Source organism: Hibiscus syriacus, unplaced genomic scaffold (assembly GCF_006381635.1).
Source record: "Hibiscus syriacus cultivar Baekdansim isolate YM2019G1 unplaced genomic scaffold, ASM638163v2 tig00112959_pilon, whole genome shotgun sequence".
Lineage (NCBI taxonomy): Eukaryota > Viridiplantae > Streptophyta > Magnoliopsida > Malvales > Malvaceae > Hibiscus > Hibiscus syriacus.
This window is the reverse complement of record NW_024063425.1, coordinates 4414-31353: the sequence shown is the minus strand read 5'-3', so window position 1 is coordinate 31353 and position 26940 is coordinate 4414. Positions and strand designations below refer to the sequence as shown.

At 32.3% G+C, this 26940-nt stretch overlaps 1 protein-coding gene across 1 annotated transcript; it reads left to right on the top strand.

The window, feature by feature from the left end:
• Positions 1-2824: 2824 nt before the first annotated feature.
• Positions 2825-4260, top strand: LOC120184864 (CASP-like protein 1C1). The gene is made up of 3 exons (XM_039189232.1): positions 2825-2979; positions 3061-3163; positions 4023-4260. The coding sequence occupies exons 1-3, from the start codon at positions 2825-2827 to the stop codon at positions 4254-4256; spliced, it is 492 nt and encodes a 163-aa protein (XP_039045163.1). The 3' UTR covers positions 4257-4260.
• Positions 4261-26940: the final 22680 nt, after the last annotated feature.

Here is a 26940-nt window from a genome sequence, read left to right as displayed (position 1 = left end):
CTAAGAGTTAAACTTGAATGTTGTTGGTTCAGTATATGCCTTATAGACTTTTTTAGGTCTCTTAACCATTTTTTTCTTCAGTGGAATTTTCTCACTAATTTATGTTTCTATAGTACCTTACGGAAATTGTTGATTGATTTATTAGTAGGGACACACTTGAAAAGAATCCATGAGGGATCCTTTGAAAAAAATAAAAAATTTCAACCTACAAAACACTCTTTTGTAATAAAATTACTAAATGAATAAATTTTATATAAATTAATATTAATACTGTACGTGAGTTCAAATAGTTCGAAATAATTTATTTCTTTTAATTTAAATACAAATATAATTAAATCTAACTTAATAATATTGACAGGAAGTCCTCTTTTTTTATTATTATTAAATACGATCCAATTATACAAAGTAAAATATTTTAATTTTATAAAAAAAATTAAAATTATTATGTGAATAAAAAATGGTTGAGATTAAGGAAGGTTTTTTTTTTTTAAAATAATTTTCTACATTGCTAGTAGGAAAAAGAAAGAATAAAAAAAAATGAGACATTACATGAAAATTGTTATTGTGATTAAGATAGATCGAGGGGTGTTACGGGTGATCGTATCATTTGGAAAATTTAAATTTATATATAATTTAAATATTTTTTTATGTTTTTTAATATTATTTAATTTTATACCTTTAAAATTTAGGAAAAAGATTATTGAGGCCCTTGAACTTAAAAAAAATTAATGTGTCCTCTATTTTTTTTTTACTCAATGTGACCCTCCAAATAAAAAAAATATTGAATGTGGTCTTTTGACTAACGTTTTCCGCCATTGACCAACGATTCCGTTATTTTGTATTGATGTGACACGTTAAAGTCAACATCATATTTTTTATCTCAATTTAGCCTTCCAAATCAATAAAATAACTTAATTTGAACCTCATATCTTTTCTCTTTTATTTTATTCACTAAATTTTAAAAGTTTTCGATTTAATCACTTAACTTTTGAATTGCTCATGTTTTAATCATCATGATTTATTTTATTAATATTTATGTATGATGTGGCATTTATTATTATAATTTTATTAATATATGATTAAAATAATATTAATTAAATTAAAATTTTAAAATTATATCGAAACAAAAAATATTTTCAAAATTATAATTAAATTAAAGAAAATTTCTCTGCTTTATATATTTCCGAATCTATACTCTCCTCCTTTATCCTCTTATTTCAATTTTCTTTCTTTTCAACAAAAGATTTCTTTTTTTTTTCTGGGTTCACTAAATCTGGTAATGAAAAAAAAAGAAATCTTTGGTTGAAACGAAAAAATGCCACATCATACATAAATATTAATAAAGTAAATCATGATGATTAAAACAAGAGCAATTCAAAACTTGAGTGATTAAATTGATTTTTTTTAAAATTTAGTGACCAAAATAAAAGAGAAAAATAGGAGGGCCATATTGAGTTATTTTCTTTAGTTGGAGGGCCAAATTGATAGAAAAAATAGGATGTTAGTCTGTTAATATGCCACATCAGCACAAAATAACGGAACCATTGGTCAACGACAAAAAACGTTGGTCAAAGGACCACGTTGATTTTTTTTCCTAACTTGGTTGGGTGCAAAAATCAGTGGAGAGCCACATTGATTTTTTTTTTTGAAAAGTTCGAGGGCTATAGATACCCTTTTGCCAAAATTTTATAATTACATATAAGGATGGTAACGTGTCGGTTAGGGTCACATTTTTAGTTAACCCGACACGATCAGAGAATATGTATCCTCCATTTGATCCTGACCCGACCCGAAAATACATATCCTCCACCTGACTCCGACCTATCCTAAATTTTTAGAGTATAAAGCCAACCTGACCTGACCTGATATAAAATAAAGACTTAATTAAAAAATTAATAATTTTTTTAAAGAAATTATATTATTATCTCCAAAAACCCGAAGTCGACTCAACCTGACCTTACCCCTTCAAAATTTTGATCCAACCAAAACTCAATTTTTTTAAAAAAAACCAACCCTATCGTGTAAGAACATGTTGATTTCGGATTAAATTGTCATCCCTAAATACAAACTCTTAAAACTTTAATATAATTTCTTAAAAATTCGTACCTTAACATAAAGTTTATGTTGATTCCTGATTATAATAATTCTTTATACCATATATTAGTGTATTTTGACTTCAATGTTTTAAAGCGAGTACAGAGTTCTTAAACAAATAAACACAATGCTAAACTTAAGTTAAACTTAGTTATAAAATAGTATTATTAGATTACAATTTAAATTAATATGAGATGTGTATATGTTGTGAATGACTAAAAAAGATTATGAATAAATACTAATTCATAATCACTGTATAATATTAAATAAATTGATATCAAATTGAATCAAGTCAAATATGAGAATATTAATTCATAGAGAAATAATAATTCATAATCACTATAGAATTTTTAATTTTTCAAATGATTTTAGTATTTTTTATATTTTTTATTAATTAGATATTTTTAACTTTAAAATTTTATATATTCATCACTTAATATAAAATAATTTTGTGGGAGTATCTGATTATGTGGAACAAAACAATAAAGAAAGAAAGTAAAACAAACTGATAACCTAACCTAAACAAAGAATTCTACAACAATAACCCTTAACCACAAATATCCAACTGAAGCAGCCAACGTAGAAAAGCTTTTGCAGTGGGTCGGTGAAATTTCAACTAACAAAGAAATAATCCGATGAAAAATCATCCAAGATGCGTACTAAGTCCACTCAACTGCCTCTTCTACCACTCTATAAACCCCTTGTCTTATGAATCTTCTCCACAGCTTCCATGGCCGAAACCAAGAGGATCTTCACCTTTCTGCTGAGGTTTTTAGCCTTTTGCACCACGCTCTCCGCTGCAATCGTAATGGCTTCTAGCCGTGAGAGGACTACTGTTTTGGCGTTGTCGTTTGAAGCTAAGTACTCGGATACACCGGCATTGAAGTGAGTTAGAGGCTTGGATAGGGTTTTTCTTTTGTGTTTGTTGTTAACGTGTGATTGATGATGTCTGGTTTGCATGTGTAGGTACTTTGTTATTGTGAATGCGATAGTGAGCATCTATGGGTTCCTGATTCTGTTTCTTCCGTCGAAAAGCCAACTCTGGCGACTAGTTGTTGCCCTAGACGCCGTAAGTTCTTTTTTCTGTTCGAGGGTTACACGACGGTCCATGTCACAACCTACAATAAATACATAGTTCGATTCGAATTAGACCTGACTTAAATTGATTGAAGAAAATAGAAAACCAATTTGATTGAAAATAGAAATTATATCATGTTTTACTTTTGTTGATTGAAACAAATTCTCGTCAGTCGTGAACGATTCACCCCTTCTAGTTTGAGTGGAGAATCACGATCGATGAGATAACAACTGCTATTGTATTTTTGGAGTTGTAAAGGAATGATCATAAGGAGGAGGGACAAGGAGAAGGGTGGTTGTCGAGGGAGCCGACCCCTTTGTTGGTTGTGCTAGAGGGTATTAATTTATAGTGGATTTTAGAGTGTCATTCGTAGAGTTATTATGACTATTGTAAGTCGACAAACTAGATAGATCTTCTAGTTAGATGTTAAATTTTGTTCTAACAAATCACATGGCTATACCAGAAGTTTTATCTAGGTCTCGTATGTGTACTATAGTTGACTTGAGGGTTTATGCTTGGGAGATGCAAGCTTTTAGGAGCTTTTAGCCGGTAAGAAACTTGAAATCCCCTGAGGTTATTCTTCAGAGATATAATAATATTGATTGAGAGTAGAAAACATAATTCAAGTAGATTCATTACTATGAAAATTTATTCTGCAACATAATCAATAGATATTAGGGATCAATGTTAGATGTCAAGTTGTTGACGGGAATTCTTCTTGAAATTCTTCTCTTCTACTCATGCATTTAAAAGTGTTTTTCACGTAAAATTTTGATGTCTATTTTATTGTGCGATCGTTATGTTTGTCATTATCTTTTAACACTAACGAATATTGTGTGTTTTTTTCAAGGTTTTCACTATATTGTTGACTTCAAGCATCTCGGCGGCCATGGCGATTGCTTATGTGGGGAAGGAAGGGAACCCTAATGCAGGTTGGCTACCAATATGTGACCAAGTGAGAAAGTACTGCAACCAAGTTCAAGGAGCTTTGATTGTTGGGGTTTTCAGTGTCATTCTCTACATGTTGCTCTTCCTCTATTCTATTCATACAGCCTTAAACCCTATTCTACTTGAAAAGTCTTAATTACTTAGGACACATAGGTTTACCTTGGAGCTTTGGTTTCATTTTTTTTGTGTTATTTTCTTTTTAATTTTCAGTTTTTGGCATATATTATTATGCAAATGCCTTTATTGAGTTTTTGGAAGGCCGGAAATATTTTCTCTGCTCTAAGAATTTGTCCCTTGTTTATTAATGGAAAATTGAGCTTTGTTTGCGTCATCAAATATCACTAGGTCAACATCCGTTACGAGGTATAAATTGAAAATTTATATACTATTTAGAAGGATTTCAACATAAATATTATATTCAAAAAATAGTCTTATATGCAAATATATATAGTCAGTTTTATTTAAAAAAAATATCTGAAATTTTAATAAAAAATTATAATTAAACATGAACTAAATATATAATTATGATATTTTTCTATAATTATTGACACAAGAAACTAGTCACTTGTGATCATACATGAACCATACATGAAAAATGTTAAACAATTATGCAAAAAAACTCGAGTAAATATAGATACAAACATATTTGGTTGCATCGACAAATGAACTTCAATAGGAGATCAAACTATTGAAAGACCACCAACAATCGCAAATTAGAATTGAGTGTCATGAGAAAATTATCCCCGAACGCAAAACGTGTATCCAAATTCAAATTGATGTTCCAAATTAAGGAAGATGAACTTGATAAATAAGCACCATCTTGATCAGTTGAGACGACGTCAAATTCAATCCTGATAAAATTAAATGATGATAACGACCAAAACAATCATATAATATAAGAACACAACAAAACTTATAAGATGGTGTGATATTTGAGTATTCATTACCAGTGAAAGTGACTTCATTAGAGAATGAAAAGGAACTAGTGAAGTTGACATTGAAAGAGGCAAACAACGAAGGAGGTGAAGTATGAAAACCACGTGCAATCACCTTGTTTGTGGACAATATTCCACTGAAATATCACTAGAAAGGTATCTGGCAGATATTTGGTAGACATGAAGAGGTCTTAAACGTTTTCACCGCAAATAGAAGAAGCAAAGGTGGAAGAAGATTTGGCTTTGTAGGAGTAGGGAATAAGGAAGGTGCTAGATTTAACATTAAAACGACTAATGAAGACGGTAGCACAAAAGAAACAAAAAGTCGCCTTTACAATGGCTTAGGACAAAGGAGCTTTGGAAATGTTTCATATCAAAGTATGTCTGTAACACCCTATACCCGATTAGGCCTAAAGTTCCATATTGAGCTATTGAGGTAACACACGAGTTTCAAAACATTGTTCATTTTCTTTTCAAAAGTGTTGATGGTATCATAGTTAAAACATGAATAATTGTTATAAAAACATTTTTTCAAAACCAGAGCTCCATGATATAATTTAAAACCAAAATCATACATTTTAAGGTTTAACTCAAATATATAAATAAGGTTCTATGAATACACATGCCCACTAAAACTACAGTACAATACTCTGAAGGAGATGCTGGAAGTCCTACTACGAAGATGCTCCACGAACTGCCCAAGCTACTGACTTGCCAACAGAAAATATCCGAAGGCTGAGCTTACAAAGCCCAGCAGTATAATCTCTAATCTATAGTAACATAAAAATTTATAAACACAAGCATGCAAAGACATGATACTAAGCAATATGTATATGCATGATCTAGGTCTAGATCAAGTACTACCTACTTAAAGCTTTATTATTTTATCGCTAAAGTGGAGGTCTCACACTTCCCTTAATCCTCTACTAAGGGCCTTGTCATGAGTACACCTCTAAAGGGTCTCTAACCCTAATGATTGAACTACTATGCCATATATAAATGCGACATAGACTATACTATCCATTACCTGAATGCAACACTGGCATGCTATGCTAGTATATAATATTACACAACATCAGATACTAGCCTACTGAAAGGGGTAACGATATCACATAACATCAGTAAGGTCCTCTTTAATATATTGGATGACCTTCTAGTATCATATAGCATCAGGTAGACCATCGAGAAGGAATCCCAATATCATATGTCATTAGTTATTCCCACTCAACTGAAGCGTGGGCTTGATATCATACAACATCAAGGAAAGCTTTTCTAATATCTGGGGTACTGGATTAATACAACTAGATATGCATATCTATGGCCCAAGGGTCATACAACACTGCCATCACTAACCCACTCCTCACGAGTGTTCGAGCCTCGTGCCCTAACTAGCTCCTGAAGTGCCTCACACATTGACAATGCCCCACTAGGGAAACTAAGGTAACCTTGCTATACCTTAATATGACTGGACTCACTAAAGAGAGACCATCCTCTCACTAGCTGCTATCTCACTCGTTCTCTAATCTAGAATGTTATGTGAAGGTTTATTAGTCTACTATTATTGTTATTTATTAAGCTGCTCTATCCTGGGCATTCGTTACTTAAAGGTGTCTTAGTCATTCTCTACCTTTAGAGAAATCTTTGTGTTTCGAGGTTTCATGATGATTTTCTATGCTTTCTGTTTACTGGCTGAACTATTCATTAGCCCGATACCTGACTTGGGTTCATTTATGAGTAGTGATACTCTTTTCGCTATTACTGCATTTTCCCTCAATTCACCCTCAAATTAAAGGGATATTTTTACGCTCAACACTCTCGGGCGTTCTTGTGATAAAAGACTATTCTATTTCGTAACTTTTTACTCTGTCATGCCGTTTTTTGGTACACCCTACGTAATGATCCTCTATCCATAGATACCCGCTACGAGCTCAACTAAAGGTATTTGGACACATTACACCTACCATAATTTCTTTGGTTGTAACACACTCTTACGACAGAACATCCTTAGCTTTTACGGGTCTTAACTGGGTCAAATCTACCCATCCCAAGTGAGTAATATTGATACTCTACTTGAAGTATCGATACCCTAGTGTCAAGTATTGATACCCCTATGAGTATCAATACCAAAAATGTATTTTGTTTCTAAAATTGAGGCTCAATATCGATATTTCCACCTTGAGTATCAATTACCTGCACGAAATCCCTAAAAAATTACCCAGAAATCACCCTAAATCCTTTGGTTAGGTTTTTAATCTTATTTCAAAGCTTTAGAGAGTTGATTAGGTCCTTAAAGTAGCATAAAAATATCTTTTTAATCTCTGAAACGTAATTTGAGTATGAGCACATACTAATAAATTAAATCTTTAATCATACCGAATTGAATATATCAATACCAAATATATATTCTATAATCCATTACAATCAAAAACAATAATACTGAATTTTCTAATCACATCATAGTTTCCGAAGTAACCCATATAAAGGTTGTCTAAATGACGTTATTAGAAAACTCAAATCTTAGGAAATACTTGAAATTTATGAAAGCTTAATACTCCAAATGATTAGAAATACACTACATTGGGATTAAAAACCCGAAATGAAGCTTCTTGCTTAGTCAAATTTTTTCCTTGATGATTTTGGTTGAAACTCCCATTTTTCTCTTTAACTATAAAAACCCAAGCTTGATTCAATAAAACGACATTTTTGGAGGGATTTAGAATGAAAATGGAGTATGAGTTGGGCTCGAGAACTTACCTTTGTGCTATGAAAATTTTGGTAGACGAAGAAGAAAGAATGGAGAAAATAGGATGAAGAAGAAGATGGATGGAATATAATGACTTTCATCTGCATAAAATGGAAAAATTACCCACTTGGTTATTCCCATCTTTCCACTATTCTAAAAATATCTTTTTTATGGGTAATTAGGCCCAAGATCAACCCAATTAAACCCAACTCAGCCTAACAGCTTAAAATATGATTTTCACAGGGTCCACTGACCTTTCAGGTAAACACAAAACTACCATCCCATAATTTGGGGTGTTACAACTATCCCCTCCTTAAAAGAAATTTTGTCATCAAAATTTACTCAGTCCAAACAACAACACATCTTTAAGTCAACCACTTAGAAACCTTGAAGTACTTAAACTCGTATTAACCTGATCCTAAGAGAAGAAGTCCTCGCAACTTGACTTGATACTCGAAAACTCACAATCGATCTATGACACTTTTTTCCTATAGGGTGCTATTTGTACCGCTCATATTGCAATAGTCTTCGAGAGGCGCTGAATCATCAAGTCTTACCCTGTTTGTCTTAAGATCAAATACTTAGAACATTTCGTAAGGAAAACGCTACTCCACGACTCAATTACTATCACTAAACCCTTCTTTGGCTAATATTACTCAATCGATTTAATTCACTGCATAACCTGATAACCTATTTTACCTGTTGAACATAGGTAACTCGACGTGCTTTACCTTAAGATCTTATAGCACTTGCCAACACTGTCTCTATACCGACTACTAAATATATGATGATAGTTCTCTATCCACTTCGATCTCTATGCTCTACTACGTAACTTTGATTTAATACTCATTCACGTTACCTGGTTGTTTATCAAATACCTTACGATTTACATACACACTACTCATCTAGTCGAGCATCAAATGCGCTCACAACTTGAAATCGACTACTTGTCTAATGAAACTAGCGATATATGGCTCTTCTAGAGAGCACATCTTACAAAAAAGATATTTTAAAATCACATTATGACTTAAGGGTTCTGAGACTCTACGTCTTACACTCACTATCTCTTACCACTATTTAGCTATGTGACAACGACTAATGCTAGTCAAACGACGCTTAAAACACTCGAACTCCTTTAGTCTGAAGTAATACAATCTATGGTGCTATACCAAGCTATATGTTATAATGTGTTGTATATGGCTCGCACTCATATACCTACACGAAAACATCACTGATTATGATTGGCTTACTATTATCCTACTATTTTTGTACAAATGGAAACTAAAATCGAAAGGTTCCTTATACCTTGAGGATCACACCTCACTACCTGACCTACAATACCTTTACTACTTAAGGTGGAATTCCAGAACTACTGCATTACTCCTCGTGAGTACTTGAGGCATTTGCTCCCAGTTAGTAACTAAAATGCCTTGGCACTGACTGTAACACCCTCAACCCATATCCGACCCGGATCCGGATCCGAGGTGTCACATTGACTTTTCAAAACATTTACTTGTCTAAAATAGTGAGTAATTTCAAACTTTTATAACATATAACTTATTCAAAACGTTTACAGAACCATTCAGAGCTTATACAATATATTCTTTTGAATATATGCCAACTAAAACTTTATATATTAAAATACATATTATTCACCTCTCTTCTGATCTGACCTTCAGTAAGGAGATACTGACCTGTCTTGCTCCACATCGCTCTTTACAATTCTTGAAACCTACGTGTAAATCACTTACACGCTAAGTGTATGACTTAGTGAGACATTAATTTATAAAAGAACTCTAACTAATTACACATTCATGAACATATCATCTTATAATGCCACATCAAAACAATATAACATCACACATTATTTTCATCTCTAACCTTATTCCACTATCAATATTATTATTATTTATATCTTATAATTATATTCTCTTATATTTATTCTTTTACTCAACATATGATTTAATTAACTAAGCAATACAAACATCATCATATAAATCATATTAGATTATCTAATAATAAATACATCCATACATATGAATCATCATTAGTCACTTATCATTAAATCACATAGCACATATACTTAACCTTCTTAATCATATACTATACCCAAACCTTATCATCTCCTTGCTATAAAATTTATCATATCACAACATATATTTGTTATTATATCTTGATTAGCCCATGTACATATGTGAGAACTATTGATATATGAGTCATTAGAGGTTGTTCACTAATGTTGTCTCCACAGCTCGTATAAATGCACCGAAGTGCCACGTAGAATGGCACAGAAATGCCGCGTAGAATTGCACCGTAGTGCTATATAAGATGTCCCTAAGGACCACGTAGAAAAATTTCTTAAGAATCATATACATATGCCAATGACCAAATATGTGTCTCAAAAGACCTCATACATGTTCCAAAGAATACATATATGTCCCGAAGGACCGCGTAGACCCTCGACTCTTGGCATGCCATCTATACCTCTAGCTCTCTTGACACATAACATGGGCATTAATATTTAGATTATCTCACATTCACATATACATATAATCTCATAGTTTTTCCACATAACTCATTATCACATTTCCATAAGATCACACATAGTCACGTAGTTCATTTCCATACAGTTCACATGTACATATACTCATATAGCTATTATCATTTCTCCTGTAATCACATAGCTCACATCTCATAACATACATCATGTACATATTATAACTTATCGCATATCATATAACTTATGGTTTGTACTTTTATACTCACATCAGTTATATATATATTGCCTTAGTTCAGTTTCACATAGTTTATCACATATACATATATTCTCATAAATTATCATCAAATAGCTCCTATAACATCTTTCTATGGCTTCATTTAAGCATATAAATCTTTTTCATATAATTTATCTCTTGTTCTCATATGTTTATATTTATCATACAACACATAACTTTTATTGCATATTTATATCGCATTCCTACCTCACTAATTCATAATATAATTTATATCGTATCATCTATCTTATTCTTTATTTCTTGATATACACTTATATTACATAACATATTTCATATTTATAAACATATACGTTATATTATATGAGTATATCATCACTTTATATACAAGTTTACTAAGTGATATATTATTCTCAGTTCATTTTATAATTCAATCTTGTCTAGTTTTATTAAATTCTCATAAATCATATAATATCTAATACACTAATTCTCATAATTGATCATATCACTATGTACTTGTGTAATTCATGTTTCCATTATTCATATAACCTTTATACATGTTTACCTAGTTCCTATTGTTATCATGAATTCACTTTCATCATATTCTCATATTATTACATATTTTATCGTATAACCATATATTCACATAGTCTTGTATTTCATTATCATATAACTTATATTTGTTCTCTTATAACTCTTCATATTCATGTATTTTCATTTCCATAAATTACCTAAATCTTATCACATGACTTATCTTTTATACTCATATAATTTCATATATATTCTTATATCATCATATAATTTATGTAAACATATATATTATTTATTTCGGTTCTTATACTTATCACACTAACATAAATTCATACAAATCATGTCATACATACAATAACATATTACTCATACACCCATAACAAACACATACTCAAGTTCATGAATTCATGCATAATACTATCGAAAATAGACTTGTTGCAAGTCTTATTTCCATTAAACATCATATAATATCTAATATGCACTCACCTGGCCACACTAGTCAATATCGATCTCTTAATTCTTCCCGATGACTATTACTTGTAAACTTTTCTGGACGTTGCTCTCGATCGAAATCTACACCATCATATATCTACATAGTAATACATTGATACATATCAGTATACTAATTGATATCTTCTAAACTGTCACTTCTTAGGCTAAAAGAAAGCTATTTTCATCTTTTAATGAATGTATGCATCGATGCACTCTACAGTGTATCGATGCATTCCATAACATTTGCATCGATGCACTACTTGTGCATCGGTACCCAAATCACCTTCGATGTTTAATCTTAAGGGGGTGCATCGATGCACTAACTGTGCATCGGTACACTCAAGGATTCGATGTTTCTTCTTTAAAAGTGCATCGGTACACATTGAATGTGAATCGATACACTTTGCCCAGAATTGGTATTTTACGCCCGAAAATCATCAACTCTTCATTCAATTCTTCTATTTTAAGCCCCTATCATATCATTAAACTCAACTACCATTACTTAAACCAACTTGTATTCATATAAACCATCTCTATCTTCCATATCTCATCATGATTCTTAAAATTAAGAATCTTACTAAACTTTCAAATTTATTATTAATCATTTCTAACTTCATAAATCTCTTATTCTTAGTGATGACAAGTCAAATTCCTTCTCAAATTTCACTTATTAACTCTTTTCCAGAAATTCATCTAAAAACTCATTTTCTTTAATCTCTTCTATATCTTTCATCTTGTTATTTTAGAACAAATTAAGCTTTCCTTAAGCTTAATTATTATCTAATGATCATAACCCAACCTTAAAATCAACAATTAATCAACAAACAAAGAAACTCACCTTAGAGCTTGGAGATACAGGATGAGGAAGAAAAAGAAAGAAAACTCTGGAGAATTCTCTCATTTCCCACGTGGTTCCCTTGTCTTATAAAAGGAATATAAAAATTTTCCTTGTCAAATGACCATTTTTCCCTTTAATTCCTTTAATAATTACTAACAACTTTTAGGAAATATTTCCAGATAAATCATTAAACTATTTAATTATTCTACTTTAATCACCAAATTTCAAAATATTTCAATTTGGTCACTAACCCAGTATTGAGGATGTTACAAATATCCCCTCCTTTAGAGAAAATTCGTCCCCGAATTTTCACTACACATCTTGATAAGAACATATCTTCTAATATTCTTATGTTGTTTTCTCAACTTTATTCCTTCGTAATTTATGATCAATGATTTAACTTCAATTTCCTAAAGAACTCTATTCATTTCTGTCTTTTCTCTCATTTGATTTTGCATATTTCCTTTTTCCTTTTAAAAATCTATACAATGTCACTCATCATGTGGACAATAACATCCATTTTCATCACTCAACATCATAAATCCATCTCTAATTACTTCATAACAATAATTAAACTCTTATTCTATCATCATTTAACCAAGAGCACAACCTTAAATCTTCTTCAAATGTGATTAAACATATACTTTACGAAATCAAACAATCTTTTCACATCACCTTGCACACTTTTCTTACTTCTATATCAAACTTATCATCTACACTTCCTTATAATCTTTATCATATCTGGTCCTTTAAACTCAATCCTTTTCATTTTCTTATTCCATTATTCCTTTATTCGTTCAAAATAAAAATCTCCTTATACATAAATCATATATTTTCTTTCATGCTCACATATTCTTTTCCTATCACTTATACTCATCTCTGATTACCGATCTTTATCACCTCCTCACAACTTTAATAATCAACTTACTCATACAGAATCTCATTCTTTATCCTCTCTTGTACTTTATTTCATTCTTTAAAGCCTCCTTTTTAAAACATACCAATACTTATCCCCTTGCCTATATCATATTTGTATAATCAAAATACATAACCACATCCATATTCATTTCATACTTGATTAACTCCACTTTATCTTTTCTTCCAATCTTATAACTCTATCACATTTACTCTTACAGTTAGTCAATAACATCTGTTCAATCTAGGGCACAAGACCTAATCAATTAATCATATACACTCTTTCCACTTAGAATTATCTCATAGACCATGTGATTTCCGTTGTTTAAACTTAACATTCTGACTTCCTTTGTCTTATAAATTGATCACTGATGTATCCATTCTTAAACTCTTCTTATCAATCTTTAGCTTTACTCAAATATACAAATCCTCACTTATTTCACTATATCACATTACTAAGATCCAACTATACAACTGTATCCAGATCCACTTTATATTTGGTTATTTTAACCTGTCATTATCATAAAATCTTTCAACTTCATTACATCTTTCATCACATAATCTGGTTAGCCAACGCCAACTCTTTCCATCTAAAATGCAACCTTTTATCATAACCACACTTTTTCTTATACACACTATTCCTTTGTTTCAACTCATAAACTCTGGCTTTCTATATCTTATACGCTTGTCATTGATGCACTTATTCTTGAACTCTTCTACAAATTCTAACCACATCTTTAGATCTTTTAACTTGCTTATGATGATACTTTTTCACCATATTCTATCTTATCCATGAAATAATAAGAATACTTCACCTCATTTTTCTGATTCAAAATTGTGAAAACCTGCTATCACTATTCTAATATGATTTCAACTTTCTAAAATCAATCTATAATCTTACGAGGCATTTCCTGATGTGTCTGCTCTTCATCCTGCTTGGCCAGGGCAGGTGAATTGCTATCACAATCAGATTTACCTATCACCTCATTTCGAAACTATTGCAATCAAATTTCTACAATATCATACTATTCTTATTCTATTAGCAAGACAATATATTCCTTACACTTATCAGATCAGAAATTATTGACTTTGTGTTGGTATGTACACATTTTAAATCTCATTTAACTTCGATTTAAGCACAGAATCGACTAAACCTTAGCTCTGATACCATTAAATATAACACCCCTAATCCGTATCCGACCTGGATCCAGATTCGAGGTGTCACATTGACTTTTCAAAACATTTACTTGTCTAAAATAGTGAGTAATTTCAAACTTTTATAACATATAACTTATTCAAAACGTTTACAGAACCATTCAAATCTTATAAAATATATTCTTTTGAATACATGTCAACTAAAACTTTATATATTAAAATACATATTATTCACCTCTCTTCTGATCTGACCTTCAGTAAGGAGATGCTGACCTGTCTTGCTCCACATCGCTCTTTACTCTTCTTAAAACCTACGTGTAAATCACTTACACGCTAAGTGTATGACTTAGTGAGGCATTAATTTATAAAAGAACTCTAACTAATTACACATGCATGAACATATCATCTTATAATGCCACATCAAAACAATATAAAATTATATATAACGTACTATACACATATACATATCACACATTATTTTCATCTCTAACCTTGTTCCATTATCAATATTCTTATCATTTATATCTTATAATTATATTCTCTTATATTTATTCTTTTACTCAACATATAATTTAATCAACTAAGCAATACAAATATCATCATATAAATCATATCAGATTATCTAATAATAAATACATCCATACATATGAATCATCATTAGTCACTTATCATTAAATCACATAGCACATATACTTAACCTTCTTAATCATATACTATACCCAAACCTTATCATCTCCTTGCTATAAAATTTATCATATCACAACATATATTTGTTATTATCTCTTGATTAGCCCATGTACATATGTGAGAACTATTGATATGTGAGTCATTAGAGGTTGTGCACTAATGTTGTCACCACAGCTCGTATAAATGCACCGAAGTGCCACGTAGAATTGCATCGAAGTGCCGCTTAGAATTGCACCGTAGTGCTATATAAGATGTCCCTAAGGACCACGTAGAAAAATTCCTTAAGAATCATATACATATGCCAAGGACCAAATATGTGTCTCAAAAGACCTCATACATGTTCCAAAGAATACATATATGTCCCGAAGAACCGCGTAAACCCTCGACTCTTGGCATGCCAACTATACATCTAGCTCTCTTGACACATAACATGGGCATTAATATTTAGATTATCTCACATTCACATATACATATAATCTCATAGTTCTTCCACATAACTCATTATCACATTTCCATAAGATCACACATAGTCACATAGTTCATTTCCATATAGTTCATATGTACATATACTCATATAGCTATTATCATTTCTCCTGTAATCACATAGATCGCATCTCATAACATACATCATGTACATATAATAACTTATCACATATCATATAACTTATGGTTTGTACTTTTATACTCACATCAGTTATATATATATATATTGCCTTAGTTCAGTTTCACATAGTTTATCATATATACATATATTCTCATAAATTATCATCAAATAACTCCTATAACATCTTCCTATGGCTTCATTTAAGCCTATAAATCTTTCTCATATAATTTATCTCTTGTTCTCATATGTTTATATTTATCATATAACACATAACTTTTATTGCATATTTATATCGTATTCCTACTTCACTAATTCATAATATAATTTATATCGTATCATCTATCTTATTCTTTATTTCTTGATATGCACTTATATTACATAACATATGTCATATTTATAAACATATATCTTATATTATATGTGTATATCATCACTTTATATACAAGTTTACTAAGCGATATATTATTCTCAGTTCATTTTATAATTCAATATTGTCTAGTTTTCTTAAATTATCATAAATCATATAATATCTAATACACTAATTCTCATATTTGTTCTCTTATAACTCTTCATATTCATGTATTTTCATTTCCATAAATTACCTAAATGTTATCACATGACTTATCTTTTATACTCATATAATTTCATATATATTCTTATATCATCATATAGTTTATGTAAACATATATATTATTTATACCAGTTCTTATATCTTATCACACTAACATAAATTCATACAAATCATGTTACAAATACAATAACATATTACTCATACACCCATAACAAACACATACTCAAGTTCATGAATTCATGCATAATACTATCGGAAATAGACTTGTTGCAAGTCTTATTTCCATTAAACATCATATAATATCTAATATGCACTCACCTGGCCTCACTAGTCAATATCGATCTCTTAATTCTTCCCGATGACTATTATTTGTAAACTCTTCTGGACGTTTCTCTCGATCAAAATCTACACCATCATATATCTACATAGTAATACATTGATACATATCAGTATACTAACTGATATCTTCTAAACTGTCACTTCTTAGGCTAAAAGAAAGCTATTTTCATCTTTTAATGAATGTATGCATCGATGCACTCTACAGTGTATCGATGCATTCCATAACATTTACATCAATGCACTACCTGTGCATCAGTACCCAAATTACCTTCGATGTTTAATCTTAAGGGGTGCATCGATGCACTAACTGTGCATCGGTACACTCAAGGCATTCGATGTTTCTTCTTTAAAGAGTGCATCGGTACACATTGAATGTGAATCGATACACTTTGCCCAGAATTGGTATTTTACGCCCGAAAATCATCAACTCTTCATTCAATTCTTCTATTTTAAGCCCCTATCATGTCATTAAACTCAACTACCATTACTTAAACCAACTTGTATTCATATAAACCATCTCTATCTTCCATATCTCATCATGATTCTTAAAATTAAGAATCTTACTAAACTTTCAAATTTGTTATTAATCCTTTCTAACTTCATAAATCTCTTATTCTTAGTGATGACAAGTCAAATTCCTTCTCAAATTTCACTTATTTACTCTTTTCCAGAAATTCATCTAAAAACACATTTTCTTTAATCTCTTCCGTATCTTTCATCTTGTTGTTTTAGAACAAATTAAGCTTTCCTTATGCTTAATTATCATCTAATGATCATAATACAACCTTAAAATCAACAATTAATCAACAAACAAAGAAACTCACCTTAGAGCTTGGAGATACGGGATGAGGAAGAAGAAGAAAGAAAACTCTGGAGAATTCTCTCCTTTCCCACGTGGTTCTTTTATCTTATAAAATGAATATAAAAATTTTCCTTGTCAAATGACCATTTTGCCCTTTAATTCCTTTAATAATTACCAACAACTTTTAGGAAATATTTCCAGATAAATCATTGAACTATTCAATTTTTCTACTTTAATCACCAAATTCCGAAATATTTTGGTCACTAACCTGGTATTGAGGATGTTACACTGACTGAGGTATATCCTGATGTTTCTGAGAACAAGGTGATTCATTATACTAGTAAGAGTAACTTAGACATCCTTAACACTCTCATGGAGGTCTATACCTCCAAGATTAAATATGAGATTTTTAATTCTCTATGGGTCGATCACATAACCCTTCTACTGACGATACAAAGACGATCCTATAGTCTCGCATCTAACGAGACCATACGCAAGGATGTTGCTTAAGGGAACATGCTAGGGTCGAAGATTCTAAGGTTGTACATTTCTTAGGGTTTACTTTTAACTTCATAATGAACAACCACTTGTACCTATAAGGTCCTCATACATCTTTAAGCTTATAACTCCGAAACCCGAGTAACACTTGTTCTGACAGCTTCCTTTTGATTAACTATTGAGCCTAACTCAAGTCTTCGAAGAATATCTAAGGTTTACCTATTAAAGTATACTTACTAGTTACTTGGATCTCCACTCACAGATTATCGACTCAAATACACTTCCCACTAGATCCATCGACACCATAAAAGAGTGCATGCACTTACACCTACTGAATCAATATGAAAAACTGAGGTAACTGAAAACATACCTGGCATCTCATCTGAACTAGGATAATCTATCGCCACATGCTCTAAAGATCCGCATCTATAACACTTCCTAGAGAGTATAAAGAACATTCCTCAATGTTTCTTGCCACAATGCTTGCACTCTGACTGCTCTAAAACTCTATTGGAGTTTCTAACACCCGACACAGAATACGAAGCTCATGGTCTCCTACGAGACCTTACATCTAAACTCTGACTCGGTTGGAGTGACAAAGCTAATGTCATTCTCATATGTTCACGTGAATCTCTGATTCTCTAGGCCACCAACTCAGGCAGATCCACTGATACATAAGTCCTCATACTTGGACCGCTTGATTCACCCAAAAGAACTATTCCTCATGCTCTACACCCTCTCCATGACCTTAATTTTTCATGTTAGCTATGAAAACACTTTAGTCGGATTTACCGTCAACTGCGTAAAGATGTCGAGATAAATTATCCCTCTAGGAATCTCTTACACCTTAAGGATTTAGTCACAATTAAATTGAAGTGTAACTCCCTCAACTCGAGGAAATCTCTCTCGTATTCGTACACTAAGCGGTCCCCCTAAACTAACTGAGTGAACTGCATCCTCAAGCCATCAATGTGTACCTTGTCGATATACTTGCCTCTAAATTTATATAGATACTGATCCCACGTAGACACATCTATTTGTAGAGCCATCTCTATAGTCTCCCACCAAATGATAGAATCACCATTGAGCAAAGTGGTGACACACTTTAACTTACACTCTGGGGTAAGGTGAAGTTACCTCAAGGTTCTCATGGTCTCCCTCAACCATTGATCGATTGAAATCAGATCATCATTGTCTAAATCGTAGAAATCAATCATCTTATACCTCCTCAGTCTCTCTACTGGGGTCTCTTTCGGTACTAACATACTCTAACTGACTGACTGAGCAGTCTGCACTCTAGGAATAACATCCACTATCTCCCTAAGAGTGGAGGTCAAACCTATGAAGAAGGCCATTTTCGTGACTTATGCGCCTAATGGGACCCCATGGTCCTTTGTCCTAAGATAGAACTCCTTGCTGACGCAACCTAGATGAGAGGCTCGACTCTCCATCCTATCCTAGAGACCACGTTCATAACTATCAGCCATCACAACACTTTACAACAAATATTTAGAAATGAAGCACAATCAAGATTCCAGACTTATACAAGTACTTTAAATACCTAAGGGCATGTATTCACTGGTACCTTACTAAAACTGACCACTGGGTGCTATGATCAACTCAACTTGACACTCTGATACCACTAAATGTAACACCGTAGACCTGATTGAGCTTAAAGTGCCACATTGGGCTATCGAGACAATCCTTAATTTTTAAAACCTTGGTCATTTCCTTTTCAAACATGTTGAATGATATCATAGTTAAAACATGAATAACTGTTATAAAAACATTTTTTCAAAACTGGAACTCCGTGACACATAATTTAAAACCAAATAATACTCTTAAGGTTTACAACTAAAATATATAAGTAAGGTTCTATGAATACACATGCCCCTAAAGCTATAATACATTACCCTGAATGAGATGCTAGAAGTCCTACTACGACGGTGCTCCACGAACTACCCAAACAACTAACATGTCAACGAAAAATATCCGAAGGATGAAATTACAAAGTCTAGAAACATAAGAATTCATAAACACAAGCATGCTAAAGAGATGATACTAAGCAGTAGGTATATGCATTATCTAGATCAAGTATTACTTACTTAAAGATTTATTATTTTATCACTAAAGTGGGGGTCTCAAGCTTCCCTTAATCCTCTAATAAAGGCCTTGTTATGAGTATACCTCTAAAGGGTCTCTAACCCTAATAACTAAATTATTACTTAATATATAAATGCAACACAAACTTTGCTATGCATTATCTGAATGCAACGCTGGCTCTGCTATGCTAGTTTCTGGTATCACATGGCATTAGATACTAGCCTATTAAGAGGGGGTATAAGTATCACAAAACATCATTAAGGTCATCTTTAAACTATTAGATGATCTCTTACTATAACATAGCATCAGGTAGACCATCGAGAAAGAATCCCGATATCACATATCATTGGATATTCCCACTCAACTAAAGCATTGACTTGGTATCACATATCATCAAGCCAAGCTTTTATGATAACTGGGGTACTGGATTGATGCAACTACACATACATATCTATGGCCCAAAGGCCATACAACACTGAAATCGCTAATCCACTCCTCGTGAGTGTTCGAGCCTCGTGCCCTAGCTAGCTCCTGAAGTACCTCACGCACTGACAATGGCCCACTATGGCAGCTTAGGTAACCTGGCTATACCCTAGTATGGTTGAACTCATTAAAGTGAGGTCGTCCTCTCACTAGCTTCTATCTCGCTCATTCTCTCATCTAAAATGTTATGTGAAGGTTTATTAGTCTACGACTACTTTATTTTTTAAGTTTCTCTATCCTGGTCATTCGTTACTTAAAGATGTCTTAGTCATTCTCTGTATCTAGAGAAATCTCTATGCATTTCAGGGTTTCAGAATGATTTTCCGTGCTTTCTTCTTACTGGATGAACTATTCGCTAGCCCAATACCTGACTTGGGTTTATTTCTGAGTAGCGATATTCTTTTCACTATAACTATGATTTTTCTCAATTCACCTCCAAATTAAAGTGATATTTGTATACTCAACACTCTCAGTCGTTCTTGTAGTAAATGACTCTATTGTTTTGTAACTTCTTAATTGGTCATACCGCTTGCCGATACACCCTAAGCAATGATCATTTATCCATAGCTACCATGATTTCTCTGTTTTGCCGATACGAGCTCAACTGAAGGTACTTGGAGGCATTATGCCTACCATGATTTCTCTGTTTATAACGCACTCCAACAAGTGTCGTTGGGCCCCTTTGGCCTTTTACGTCCCTTACGAATTAATTCTTACTATTACGAAACATATTTAGCTCTTACGGGCCTTTACCCGGTCAAATGTAGCAATCCCAAGTGAGTAGTATCGATACTCTACTTGCAGTATCGATACCCTATGGTCAAGTATCGATACCCCTATGAGTATAGGTACAAAAAACGCATTATGTTTCTGAAATTAAGGCCCAATATCGATACTTCCACATGTAGCATCAAAACTCTCCTTGGTAATATCGATACTCCTTGCTTAAAATCCATAATCCCCCAATTCATCTAGTATCAATATTGTTCATCACAATATCGATACTTGAACCTTGAAATGGTTAATTTATGCTTAGGAATTACCCAAAAATAACTCTAAATGCCTTGGTTTGGTTTCTAATCTTATTTCGAAGCTTTAGGGAGTTGATTAGGGTCTTAAAGTAACAAAAAAATGTCTTTTTAACCTCTAAAATGTAATTTGATTATGATATCAAATATAAACCCTAAAATACTTTAATACTCAAATCTTATGAAATACTTGAAATTTATGAAAGATTAATACTCTAAAGGATTAGAAATACACTACTTTTGGTTTAGAAACCCGAAATGAAGCTCATTTCTTAGTTAAACTCCTTTCCTTGATATTTTGGTTTAAACTCCCACTTTTCTCTTTAACTACAAAAATCCAAGGCTTGATTCAATAAAACGACGCTTCTGGAGGGATTTAGAATAAAAATGGAGTATTAAGCTTATGGATCTATTAATGAGTTGTATTGCACAAAAAAATGAATAAAACAGCCCCCACGTAAATCAAAAAAATACTTGAAATCAGATTCCAACGCCAGACTACTTTCGCCTCCAATACTGCCTTGCTAATCCACAACAACCACCAAGATATAAACTTTTGGGTGGTTCTGCGGTGCGGCGCCTAAAAAACGGCTAATATACGGCGTGACCGGTTAAACAAGTGACCGGTTAAAATTTAGACCGGTTATGTTATATTATTTAACCGGAAATATTATAAAGTACAATAACATACTAGGTAGCGTTTATATAATGTAATAGGTAGCGCTTATATTTACCTATTTTATAAGTAAACCGGTATATTTATACCGATAGCATTGCAAATTTACCTATTACATTATATTATATTGAAAGTGTCCATACTTTTTATAAAAAGGATCGATACTTTAACAGTGTTCATGTTTTCTACCTACAATATAATTAATAATTTCATTTGCACAAAAAATTATTTGATTGTTTTGATATTTTATAAAATAATATTTAGAATTTTTAATTTAATAATAATATATATCGTAACGTAAAAAATAAATCATTAGACGCCTATAATTACTAAATTAATATCTTAAAACTCACTCAAAAGATAACCTTAAATTAATGTTTTCCACAGTGAAAAAAGTATGGACACTTTTATAAAAAGGATAGACACTTACAATATAACCACTACCTATTACATTATAAACGATACCTATTACATTATATAAGGGCTACCTATTACATCATATGTTTACCTATTATATTGAAAGTGTCCATACTTTTTATAAAAAGGATCGATACTTTTTTTAAAACTTATGTAATTTATGTTTCAATTTTTTTAACAGTGTTTCATGTTTTCCACCTACAATATTAATTTAATAACTTCATTTGCACAAAAAATTATTTGATTGTTTTTATATTTTATAAAATAATATTTAGAATTTTTAATTTAATAATAATATATATCGTAACGTAAGAAATAAATCATTAGACGCCTATAATTACTAAATTAATATCTTAAAACTCACTCAAAGGATAACCTTAAGAACACTTGAAGAAGCAAGAGAACAACTATCCAAGCAATCAAAAACGAGAAAATCCCAACATGATAACAACTGAACATATCATATCAATGTTCAAACTCAAGTTGTAGATTTTGATTTCCTTTTGCTTGGCATCATATGAGATTTGGATTTTGATTTCCTTTTGCTTGGCACCATATGAGCTTTGGATTTTGATGAGCATCGGAAGTATTTCAGACTTATGATTTGGGTGGTACTCAACTTATGATTTTAGTTTCTATTTGTTACATTTCTTGTATACCACCCAGATCATACGCCCGAAACGTTTCTGACGCTTTAAAGTTCACCAAAAAATAAAATGGTCGGGATTTTCCTCGCGTTTATACGTTGGAAAAAAAACAATGGAAATTAGGAATAATCAATGATAACATGCATATTGGCTTGGGCTAATATTTATAGTGGAGCCGAAATATATATTGAAATTCAAACTCAAATTGAAATTTAAATTCAAACTCCAATTACATATGAAATGAATTTGAATGCAGTGTTAAATTGAACATGAAAATTGCATAATTGATTCATACTGTTCAAGTAACATGCTTTATGAACCATCAAGCTAAAAGACAATATTGATTGAGTTCAAAGCTGAGTTGTGAGTTGATGGAGTTGTCACACTTGTCACATGGTTGGAATAAAGTACTCACATGCGAGATAGATTGTTTTGTTATACATAACCCATCTCAACGAAATTAATCCAAATAATGTACCCATAACAATGTTCAATTAATGTACCCACAACAATGTTTAATTGATTTGTTGTTTAATTTTCAATTTGAATTATTTGATTTAATAATTCATTTGCACAAAAAATTATTTGATTGTTTTGATATTTTATAAAATAATATTTAGAATTTTTAATTTAATAATAATATATATCGTAACGTAAAAAATAAATCATTATACGCCTATAATTACTAATTAATATCTTAAACTCACTCAAAGATAACCTTAAATTAAGTTTTCCACAGTGAAAAAGTATGGACACTTTTATAAAAAGGATAGACACTTTACAATATAACCACTACCTATTACATTATATAAACGATACCTATTACATTATATAAGGACTACCTATTACATCATATGTTTACCTATTATATTGAAAGTGTCCATACTTTTTATAAAAAGGATCGATACTTTTTTTAAAACTTATGTAATTTATGTTTCAATTTTTTTAACAGTGTTTCATGTTTTCCACCTACAATATTGATTTAATAATTTCATTTGCACAAAATTATTGATTGTTTTTATATTTTATAAAATATTATTTAGAATTTTTAATTTAATAATAATATATACCGTAACGTAAAAAATAAATCATTAGACGCCTATAATTACTAAATTAATATCTTAAAACTCACTCAAAAGATAACCTTAAATTAATGTTTTCCACAGTGAAAAAAGTATGGACACTTTATAAAAAGGATAGACACTTTACAATATAACCACTACCTATTACATTATATAAACGATACCTATTACATTATATAAGGGCTACCTATTACATCATATGTTTACCTATTATATTGAAAGTGTCCATACTTTTTATAAAAAGGATCGATACTTTTTTTAAAACTTATGTAATTTATGTTTCAATTTTTTTAACAGTGTACTGCGAATTTAAAATGATAATATACTTGTAGTTATTGTACATACCTAAATATGTACTGCGAATTTAATGTTGTACCCACCCTTTAACTACCACTACCAATGCCATCCTATTGAAAGCAGCACGACAGAAACATGTTCAAAATGAACCTTCGTTTACATATCCATCAACTCCTGGAGCACTGAACTTGCACAACAAAATTTTTGCCATGGATAATACTGATGTAGACAATGTTAAGCCAACCGAGGAATGCCATGAAGTACATAATGTTGATGAATCTGACAGATTGGTTGGTCAGCTCTTCTGTTCACGTGATCAAGCTTGGCACTTTTACAAGGGATTCGCACGGGAACATGGGTTTAGTGCACGTAAGGGAACAACACGGCTTGACGTGGAAGAGAATGTGAAGACACAAGAATTTTGTTGTTCCAAAGAAGGGTTTCGAGTATCAAAAGTCAATACTGTTGATCGTCAACGTGCTCATACGCCAGTCACAAGAACAGGATGTAAGGCTAGAGTCGTAGTTACAGCAACAAATACAAACGATCAGTGGGTTATAAGTAAGTCTGATCAGAAACATAATCATGCATTGTGCACATCTGCTATGACACATTTATGCGTTCTAATCGAGCTGTAAGTAAGGCTGATATCGATGAGGCAACAACATTGAAAGAGGTCGGTGTTGGCACGTCACAAGTAATGAACTATTTAACGCAGCAGGCAGGGGGCTATCATAATGTTGGATTTACACATAAAGACCTCTACAATGCACTTCAAAGAGGTAAAGCAAGGAAATCGTCGATGGGGATGTGAATGCGCTTATTGCCTACTTTGATTATAAGAAACATGATGATCCCGGGTTTTTTATGACATACTCGGTAGACGAATCGGGGGCATTGTATAATCTTATTTGGTCGGATTCTACATCGAGATCGGATTACACATGCTTCGGTGATGTAATTGCGTTCGACACAACGTACAAAGATAATTTGTATGGTCGACCAATTATGCCTATTGTTGGTGTCAATCATCACCATAACACAATTGTGTTTGCCACTGCCATAATCGCTGACGAAACGTCTCAATCTTTCGAGTGGGTGCTACAGAATTTTTTAGAAGCCATGATGAATAAATCACCTATTTCTGTTGTAACCGATGGGGATAGGGCAATGCAGAGGGCTATCAAATCTGTTATCCCTTATGCTAAGCACAGATTATGTTCTTGGCATCTTTCTCGCAATGCACAGCTAACATTGGTGACCCAAAGTTTACAGCAGCATTCTCAAAATGCATGGCTTCCTGGTGGACAACCAAGGAATTTGATATTCAATGGCGTTCGATTGTTTCAGAATTCAACGTCCAAAAGCATCCATGGGTGATTGAGAAGGGAAATACACGACACTTATGGGCACAAGCATATCTAACCGGTCATTTCTTTGCCAATATTCGCTCAACACAAAGGTGCGAGTCTATGAATGCTTCACTAGCTATTGCACTGAAACACAAGAAGACATATTTAGATGTTGTTCGTGCAATGAAGATGGAATTAGTAGAATGCGTATGAACGAGTTGAAAGCGGATTACTTAAGTTCCCATACGAAGCCCTTCCAGATCACAAAACTGGTCGACCTTGAAAGCCATGCCGCTGCGATTTTTACCGCGAATCTTTTCGTGTGTTCCAAGATGAACTTATACGGGAGACATTGTACCGGATTGAGGCAGAGATTAAGTCCTTATCAGATGAATGTCAACATATATTTTGTCAAAGTACGCAGAAAAAAATAGGAAATTTGAAATTAGTTTTGATTCTCGTACGAAAACTCTAATTTGCTCCTGCAAAAATTCGAGACCGTTGGACTTCCGTGTCGCCATCAACTTCACATTTTGAAGCAATTGGACTACACATATTTGCCCGGGACTTTGATTCAAAGTAGGTGGACTAATGATGCGAAGGCTTCTGCACCCAGCTATGTTGATTTGAATGTGTCTCCAGAAGTGATGCAAATGGCAAGGTTCGCTGCTCTACGTTCAACGTCAAGTAGGTTATGCTACATTGCATCAAAGACAGACGAGTCTTTCAAAACCGCAAGAGATGAGATGAAAAAACTAATAGAAGAATTAGAAAACTCGTTTGGTTTGAATCATTCAGTCAACCAGAGCATTGTAGTAAACAATGTTCGTGACCCTCAACGAAAACAACGCAAGCGGAAAGAAGTGCCGAAGAACAAGGTCGAGAAGAAAATT